We start from the raw sequence: 10,297 nt of genomic DNA, 5'->3' as shown, positions 1-10,297 counted from the left end.
TATCGTATTTGGAATCACTTCATAGGATAGAACATATTATTATCTATTCACAGGTTCAAACAGAACATCAATTTGATACTCTGAACACGAGATACAAATTTCCAGAGTTATCCGAAAATGTGAACACCGACGTCATCCATCAACATCATACGATAGCATCCGAACAAAATTCCTTGTTCCAGTACCAACACTTATCATTCTTGAAATCGTACTCATCTCCTCGCATTTCTAACTCTGATTCGCGATTCAAAACATTCCAACAACTTTAACAACTTTTACAATCACTCATAAGGATCTCACGACAGGGTCTACAACAATATATCACTCTATCACCATCCAAACGTCGACATCATACGCAAGGGATACTCAAACTGAAAATTTCACAGTCCACCAGCAGCGCTGAAACATCGCAACTTTCTAAGTTCCATCTTCTAAAAATTATCCTCTTTACTTAACAATCACCTTCAGAAAAAGTCAGGGATTTAAACTCTACTCGTATATCGACAACCGACACATTGCTTCTCATTCTCCGAGACGTACACATCAACAATGTCTGATCTTCCTCCATCAAAACGCTCCAACTTGATTACAAACAAAAACTTAAATCCATGTCACCTTCGGATTCGGGAAACAAAGAAACTTCAACGATACTTGCACCATCGCCATCAACAACACATTGAACCAAAATCTTACAACTGAAACATATTCGAGAAGCAAGGCTTCTCCCCTACTCATCTCAAACTACCTCCTGCATATAATCGATTAGAAAGAAAACAAGTACCTATAGTGTTTCGCACACATGTCACATACTAAGAAATAATATATCGACAGTATTCAAATGTCACACTACTCTACTGACTCGACAACTTGGTCGGACAGACCGACCTGTTCTGATACCACTAATGTAACTCCCCATTTCTACCCGACAAATATTATAAAATCAGAGTTACAAAATTTCAACATACAAATAGGATGCTACATTTCAACTCAAAACAAACGTCATTAATCACATGTGAAACAGATACATAACACACAAAACTCGGATGAATCGATAACAACATAGTTTAGTCTTAAAAACGAAACAACTTTTAATATTAAGCAGCGGAATCATAATTTCAACTTAAATGACATAACATCTTGTCCAACTAAAATCAACTCCAAAAAAACATGGTACTTTGATAAATTCAACATAATATTCCACAACTAAATATAATAAAAACGATAAAACAACAAGCGTTCATCTCCCCGAGTGTTACGTATCAGAGTGACCAACACCTGACTCAAACTAATGAAGGTAAGCGACCTTCACTCTGGATTACACGTACGTTACCAACATAAGGGTAACATTCAAACATAAGAGGTGAGATATCAAACCATATAATTGATTGTATGATAAACAATATATTAGATCAGATTAAATAAAATCACCACTTCATCAACTTTCAAACAACACTCATCACCACAAAATTATCAACATAATATAACGACTAATTTATCATCACAACAACAATTCAAAATGCAACTCGGAATACGACTCGTACAATGCACATGCATGTGGTACCATTGGAGCAGAACTCCAAACTTAATAATGGAGCAAAACTCCCAACTTAATAATGGAGCAGAACTCCCAACTTAATAAATGCCAACTAATAGAGACATCAATAAGGCATAATCCTTCATCACAGTTCTCCAGTCCAGGCCGTCGCAAAATATGCAAATGTATGTGACTCGATAAATGGGATATCATAAAATGCAACTTCAACAACAACAACAACAACTTAAACATCAACGAGGCAAAACCTCCAACTTATATTTTGCCAATAAATAGAAGCAAATCATCAACATCACATCGTCGCAAGTTTATTGTTATAAACTGTTTCATCTTCGTCATAACATCATTACAACAACATCACAATAACGATTCAACTTTGGGATAAGCCTACAACTTTATTACTTTTCCAATTAATAGAGGCAAAACAAAAACAACAACAACAATTACCAACAACTTGATCTTAATAACAATTAGCAACACTTATCAACAACTACATCATATTAGCAACATTAATTAACAACTACAACATTACAACCACAACAACGATTATAACAAGTCGACAACAAAAATTATAATAATAAGTCAACAACCACGGACAACCACTTTATACAACCTAAAGTCTTAATCGGAATATTCACAACCACGCTATAATTCTACAATTTTCAGCAAAGTATACAACACATCGATTCAACCAAAATACGCCACAACGTTCCGTATATATTCAGACAACTTAACTATACCGGTCAAATAATTATCGGTTACAAGTTCTATTATTTCTACTTAGTACTAAGGTGTATTATTAAGCCTCAACTAATTAATTAACTCTGCAAATGATACTTGATACTGCTATTAAATTTTATCTTCCAAACCTGCTAATTAACCTTTTGTTATAAACTTACTGATATTCTACTGCTGCTATAAACATACTTCTACTGCCATTGCATAATGCTTCTGCTAATTTATTTTCTCATCAGTATCTACAACCAAATACTAGTCATCTATATTTAATTATTTAATTGATGCATGTACCTAAACTAATTAACTAATACATACCATTTAATTATTAAAGTGCTACTAGCAATTGATGGTGGCCCCCACAAACCACGGGGTGACCGCCCCCCTCTTATCATTCTCCCAGGGAGCACCCGCTCCCTTCTTGGACCTCCATGGGGATGACCTCCCTCCCTCCTTTCACCTGGGGGTGGGCGCCCCCTCTCCTTTTTTTTCCTTTTCCTTTTCTATGTTTTCTGCAACTTATAGAATCTCACCTATTTACAGTTTTTTATTCGATTACAGTTTTTATCAAATTCGACCAACACCACACCATTACAACAACATAAAATTACCAGTCCACATAGAATAATTTTTCAGCAACAATTTATTGATAATAACAATTTTTCAGTATCAGTCACAACAAATCAAACACAAAACAAGAATGATTTCATAAACCTTATCCCACATACTATTCATCATATACCCTATTATAGAGTCAGAACCCCACCCTTACCTTGAATTGGAGACCGCTCTATAATTTTCTCCGATTGATTCCTAGCTTTTGCCCCTTTTTGGTTCTCGTCTTCTCTGCACTCTCACGTCCAATTCTTGTTCTGCTAAAACCTAACTTTTTCTTTACTGCACTTCTAATTCTCTTTTTTATTCTAATTAACTAATATAATATTATATTCTCTCTTTGGGCCTAACAATTCTACACCCCCACTTTGCTACTTCTAGCCATGACATTAGCCTATATAAATAATATAGTATTATTCTAATACTATTTCTGCAACTTAATCAATTAATTAATCGCCTAATTAATTTAACCGATTAATTCAACTAGCAACCACACCACTTAAATCGACATTTCACAATTCAACAATTAAATCGGAAATAATTCATAATTATTTATATTAAAATTATTACTAATATTAATAATACTAAATAATACTATTAGTAATCGACTAACTAATCAACCAAATAATCAACTTATCCACAAGCAACATATAACAAATTATCAACCTGATAATCCAAAAATAATTTAATTAAATATTTAATTAAATTACGGGTGTTACACTTCTCATCTCCAACTCTTCATAGAACCAATAAAAAAAGCTACACCCTACATGATTAGAGCCCTGTGTAGATTAAGAAACCAAAACACAATGCTATACGAAAAAGATTTACCAGAATTTTCCCACGAAGAAGATTTATCATTAAAGCTTACTTTAAAATGTGGAGAGCCCAAAAATTGCTTTTCATAGTTGCTAATCGTTATTGCCTCGCGAAGAACAAGAATGTCTCCACTACGACAACAAGGTTTTCATTGCAGATTCGAATTTGTGTAAACTTGTGAATTAAAACTTCCAGAACTCTTTGTTTTCACTAAGGATGAAAAACACTCAGAGCTCATACTTATGAAACTCATGTTTTCGATTTAAGGTTCGTTTTAGGCAATGGCGATGGAAAACGATGAATTTTGAGCCCTAATTCGATTTAGGGTCATTTCTAGATATAAATGCAGAGAAGACGCGTTGATGAAGAAGATGGTGATGAAGAAATGTGACCTCAAATGCCACACGTGCAGTATTACACTGGTTTTTAAAATTTGACGAAAATGATTCATATGATGCTGTTTGAGTAGATAAAAGATCAAATTAGTTTTTTAAAGAGAAAAAAAAACCAAAAACAAAAATATTTTACCTTTAAATAATTGGCTTAAATGCAGTTTTGGTCGCTCAAATTTCTCAATTGCTTGATTTTGGTCCCTCATGTCTCAATTGCTTTATTTTGGCCCCTAAATTTTCTAATTGCTTAATTTTGGTCCCCTAAATTTCAATTGCTTGATTTTGCCTCTCAAATTTGCCCCCTTTTACATTTGATAGTCCCCTAATAACTCGTAGACTAAATTTCTTTTTTTGGTTTTTTTTCCTTTCTAATTTTCTTCTTTACAATTCTATTTTTCTTCTCTTTTTAATAATTAAGCTTTGAATGTAATATTTTGAAAATCTTAAATATTTCGTTCAACTTAGCATATACGGACAAACATGCAATATCCCTTATAAAAATTGAAATTCTATATGACTAATATGATTGTTAGACTTTGGGACTTTATGCTTAACTATGAGGGAGTTATTGGCCAAAGAGTTTGTTATGTTAATTAGGTAGTGATCTATTTTATTTTGTCAAAATAATTTATCATTACACATAAGTTGAATGAAATATTTAAGATTTTTAAATATTACATTCAAAGTTTAATTATTAAAAAGAGAAAGAAAAATAAAATTGTTGAGAAGAAAATTTAAAGAGATAAAAATAAAAAAAAAAAAGTCCACATATCATTAGGGGACTATCAAATGCAAAAGGGGACAAACTTAAGAGGTCAAAATCAAGCAATTGGAACTTTAGAGACCAAAATCAAGTAATTATAAAATTTGAGGGACCAAAATCAAACAATTGAAACATAAGGGACCAAAATCAAACAATTAAGAAATTTGAGAGGCCAAAACTGCATTTAAGTATAAATAATTATACAAACATAATGAACACAAAAGACAAATTTAAAATAAGACAAAATTTAAAGAACTAATAAAAAACAAAACTTGATTCGATTAAAATCAATGATACTTCCATCAATAATGTTTGTTATATAAATAATATAGTACTAGTACTACGACTCTATCTCTTTACTCTTTCCTAAAAGCTAAGGGTTGGCATTATTCGCTTGATAGAGTAAAAAAGATGGAAATTAGATGAAGTTCCGAAAAAATCCAAGTTGTTTCAATGAATTGACGTACCTGAAAGGGGTATGCTATGAACAACACATCATTGCAGCGTGTTTCACGTTAAGAGACCATAGGCATAACATAAGATTCAAATGCATAACATAAGTTTTGAGTAAAGCTACTATGCAGTACTTGATAAGAATAAAATAATAACTTTTGTTCATTACACTCTTCCCATCCTTGAGACATGGTATCAAATCAAACGTCTCTGAAACTCTTATGCATTCTTCCACCCTATAAATAACTTATGCAACTGCACTAACCAATCATCCCAATCCACCATTCATAAACCTAACCTCTCTGAGATTGAGTCATCATGTCCTTTTCTAACTCACCTGCTGCTGCAACTGGCACTTCGGTTCAACTTCAACATGTTGGTGGCAATGCCACTACTAATAACAGTTTGATCCAAAAGAATGCCACTTCTCCACATTCACACCATAAAGCTAATAATTACTTGCCAAATCCATTTGAACTTCATGATAGTCAGATCTTGGACAAAGTCTATCTTTCCCATGTCACTGATGATGAATATTGTGATACTGATATCATTTTCGAACTTGTCTCCACTCTTGTGCTTCAGGTTATCTATACGCATTCACTTTTTTTAAACAAAGTCATAATAATCACCTGAAAAACACACACACACACATAATTGTGAGTATAACTATAAGGGTTTGAACTCTGGTGATAGCGTCAAACCTAGAAATATCGGCTATCTGAGCTAGGATTTGCATACATATACTTATTCACTTTATTACTATTTAAATGTTAAATTTATGACAGTAAACCCATATACCTTAATAAAGATAATACTAGTTTCAAACCATTACTTATAAAAAGCACAATTAACTTTTAAAATTGTTTTACAGAGTAATACACAGATTCCTGTGACCGGATTCAAACCAGATTTTCCTACACTCAAGCTCATTTCTTGTCAGGTTATTAGTTTCTACTTTATATCTAATCTATATAGTTGATGATGCTTTAAACAAATGATTATATGTTGCTAATATAGTTCATATAACAAACAACAGATGATAACTACGCGTAGTGCTGCACAATCCGTTCACCAAACAACACTGTGGATTCTTCAAAACCTGAGATCCTACTCTTGGGATGCAAAAGCACTTATAACTCTAGCTGCATTCGCTTTGGAGTATGGAAACTATTTGCACCTTAATAGGGTCACAGCAACAGACCCAATTGGAAACTCCTTGAGACAACTGAATCAAGTTCAAACTAGAAAAATCTCAACTGATATCCCCGAATTGGTCAATTTCATAGTGCATAAGTTGCTGCACCTAAAACAGTGGGCAGATTGGTCTGCAGAAGGCTATGATCCGGAGGATGTTCCTGCTTTGACAGAAGCCTTGCAAGAGATTCCTGTCTTTGTTTATTGGACAATTGCTTCCCTTGTTGCTTCTACCGGCAATATTGTCGGTGTTTCGTAAGTTCTTATGGTTTTAGATTGCAATCGCAGTCGCAGTTACTAATAATATTGTGCCATTCAATTTCATATGTAATATTATAATCTAACGCTATTACTTATCTTTATTTTTTAGGAACTATAAATTATCAGAATATAGAGAGAGGCTTTCTGGAATTGTTCAGAAATTGGTTGTGCATTTGAACAATTGCAAGGAGCAAATAAGTTAGTAAACTTGTATAGCTTTTTCATCTTTCTTTATGCTATGAGATTTGGACTCAATTATGCCATAATAAGAGCTCGCTTTTCTTTCGTTGCAGGCTACATAGACGATTTGTTTAACCGCAGGAAGATCTTTGATAAGCCCAAAGATATTGTTGACTGTTTGAAAGCTTTGATCCATCATAATGGAACTGATAGTCCTCAGATCCATGAAGGTGCCATCCATGTTAAAACGGTGAGTTTTGAAATATTGAGAGATAGAGTTCAATTTTCCGTCGATGACCGTTGTAAAATAATCATTAGTACTATTTTAAATAATTTGAAAGAGAATCAATGACTATGTATTTGTTTGTTCATCTATGTTCCCAATAGGGTCTTGAAGTTTTTAGGCAGAAACATGTATTGGTGTTCATTTCGAGTCTTGATAGCATTGAAGATGAGATTTCACTTTTGAATTCAATCTATGAAAGATTGCAAGAAAACTCAAAAGAACCAATAAAAGGTTTCAAGAAAGAAGACTTCAAGATTTTGTGGATCCCCGTTGTGAACAATTGGGACGATATCCACAAGGAACGTTTCAGAGCATTGAAGAGTGGAATCAAATGGTATGCAGTGCAGTATTTCAATGAGTTACCAGGTCACAGGATAATAACAGATCCAGAAAGAATAGGGTACATTGGTAATCCTATAATCCCAGTGTTCAATCCTCAAGGATACATAACAAACATAGATGCTATGGACTTGATTTTCCAATGGGGGATAGATGCATTCCCATTTAGGAAAAGTGATGGTATTGACCTTACTTTAAAGTGGAAATGGCTTTGGGATGTAATAAAAAAAGCAACTCCTGGACTACAGGTAATAAGTTGAATATGTCTCAGTAGTTAAGTTCAAATAAGTCAATTCAAATCCGCTGATATATACTTTTGAAATTGTTTCGCTTTATTATTTGATTATTCAGGTGAAAGGGGACAGATACATCTTTATCTATGGAGGTACCAACAACAAATGGATCCAAGATTTCACAATTGAGCTAGAAAAGATCAAAAGGCACGAGACTCTGAAACGTGCAGACGTTATAATAGATAACTATCAATTGGGCAAAGACGACCCTAACCGTGTTCCTAGTTTCTGGATTGGTGTAGAAAGGAAGAAACAAAACAAGAAGCATCAAGAAGCTGTGGACTGTGAGATTCAAGACATTGTGAAAAGCTTGTTTTGTCTGAAAAGGGATCCACAAGGATGGATTATTCTAAGCAAAGGACAAAACATTAAGCTTCTGGGTCATGGCGAACCGGCTTATCAAACATTGGCTGAGTTTCAGAATTGGAAAGATAGAGTGTTGGAGAAGGAAGGGTTTGATATTGCATTCAAAGAGTATTACGAGATGAAGGCTAAAGAGCTATCTGGTCGTGAACCATGTGAAGTTGTTAACGTTGATACTTACAGCTCAAATGTTATAGCTACTATAGCATGCCCAAATCCTATGTGTGGACGTGTGATGGAGGTTTCATCTGTTCATTACAAGTGCTGCCATCGTGATGAACCAAATAACTTTGGTGTTTGATTCTTGTTGATTGATGCATGAGAGAAGTGATTGTTTTGAGATATTTGCCGTTGTGTTTTCTCAATTTCTGTTTTGCTTTTGTTTGATGACAGCATGTGTCTGTCTAAACTAAAAATGTTGTGTGTGATGTTATGTATTAACCCTTTAAATGGGTGAGAATAATAGTGGCTTCCATATGTATATGTATCATGTTGAAGTTCTTGAATGAATAAAATTTATTTGTCTTTGCAAATGTTAAAAAAAGTCTTCATATCTTCATCTGTTATGTTGTTCTTAGCTGTTACTATTGTAGCACTAGGTTGGGTGATCAAAACCAAACCAACCCAATAGAAAACCGCAAACCAAACCAAACCAAACCGAAACCGCAAAAAACCGCATTTGGTTCGGATTAGTTTGGGTCAGTTTTTACAAAACCGCACGGTTCGGTTGGGTTTGCGGTTTGTATTTTGTAAACCGAACCAAACCGAATCAAACCGCACTATGTTACAACCTAAATTTTACTAACTCACATCCAACCCAAACTTAAACTTATTATACATTAGCATTATGATTACGAACAATTTTCTCATCCTTACACATATAATTTCAGTCCCGATCTTCTAAAATCTCTAATAACATTATCGCACCTTCTTTGCCACATACATCTTCCGTCTTCTTCTATAATCTCTACTCTCTTATATTCTTTCTTTTTCACCTTCTCATTTTTATGTAAATGTTCCGTATTTCAGTTTCGTTTTTATCGCATATCTTCTTCTCTAATCTCTCAATACTTTTTTTCTTTTTCACTTTCACTAATCTTTCGTCTCTTCTATTTTTTTGTTTCGTTATAATAATTTTTATATTGTTTTATGCTATTATTTTATATTTAATATTCCACTTTTGTCTAATTTAATTTTTACATATTAAATGGAAAATTGTTGTCAAAATATGACGAGCTTTGTTGTTATTTGATAGTGTATAAATGTATAAATATAAAATTATGTTATCATCTATATGTGTATGTATGGATCAATAAAATATTTATAAAAAACCGAACCAACCGAACTGAACCAAGCCGCATTAGTTTGGTTTGGTTTGGTTCGGATTTTTTTTAAAAGCCAACCGAACCAAACCAAACCGCACTATTTTTTCTCTTGCGGTTCGGATGATTTTTTTCGTCAAAACCGCCCAAACCGCACCGCGAGCACCCCTAGCACTAGGTTAGTGTTAGAAAAACAACCTAACATAAAAGATTAAAGAAACAAAAGTAAAAAAATAATAGATATGAAAGATTAAAGAAACAAAAATAAAAAACTAATAAACACAATTAATATTCATTAACGTTATTCGGTCAATGATGTTTATTTCTTAGACAATAGAGTAGCTAACAAGCTATATATATATATATATATATATATATATATATATATATATATATATATATATATATATATATATATATATATATATATATATATAATACTACGACTCCCCGCCCATGCCTTCCTTCTGTGTCCACATATATATGAGCCATACTCAACAAGTTACACATTGACGAATATCGAGCATCTATGAAGACTTCTTACAAGATGATCGCATCCAAGCAACTAGAGAGGTACACATCCTGCTTAACAATGAGAAACATGAAACAAGTCTAAGAAATGCTTGAACTTTTGATGATTGGCTTCATCAACATATCAATTGTCTAAATGCAAATAACTCTCTGATCTTGTAGAAACTTACATCGATATGATTGATCCTATTATGCT

General features: G+C 33.3%; 1 protein-coding gene across 1 annotated transcript; it reads left to right on the top strand.

The window, feature by feature from the left end:
* The first annotated feature begins 5,588 nt into the window (after positions 1-5,588).
* Positions 5,589-8,774, top strand: LOC131618113 (protein SIEVE ELEMENT OCCLUSION B-like). The gene is made up of 7 exons (XM_058889378.1): positions 5,589-5,914; positions 6,204-6,272; positions 6,369-6,781; positions 6,897-6,985; positions 7,081-7,217; positions 7,355-7,840; positions 7,944-8,774. The coding sequence occupies exons 1-7, from the start codon at positions 5,648-5,650 to the stop codon at positions 8,547-8,549; spliced, it is 2,067 nt and encodes a 688-aa protein (XP_058745361.1). The 5' UTR covers positions 5,589-5,647; the 3' UTR covers positions 8,550-8,774.
* Positions 8,775-10,297: the final 1,523 nt, after the last annotated feature.

This window comes from Vicia villosa, linkage group LG1 (genome assembly GCF_029867415.1).
Source record: "Vicia villosa cultivar HV-30 ecotype Madison, WI linkage group LG1, Vvil1.0, whole genome shotgun sequence".
NCBI classification, from domain to species: domain Eukaryota; kingdom Viridiplantae; phylum Streptophyta; class Magnoliopsida; order Fabales; family Fabaceae; genus Vicia; species Vicia villosa.
This window is presented reverse-complemented; position numbering and strand designations above follow the sequence as displayed.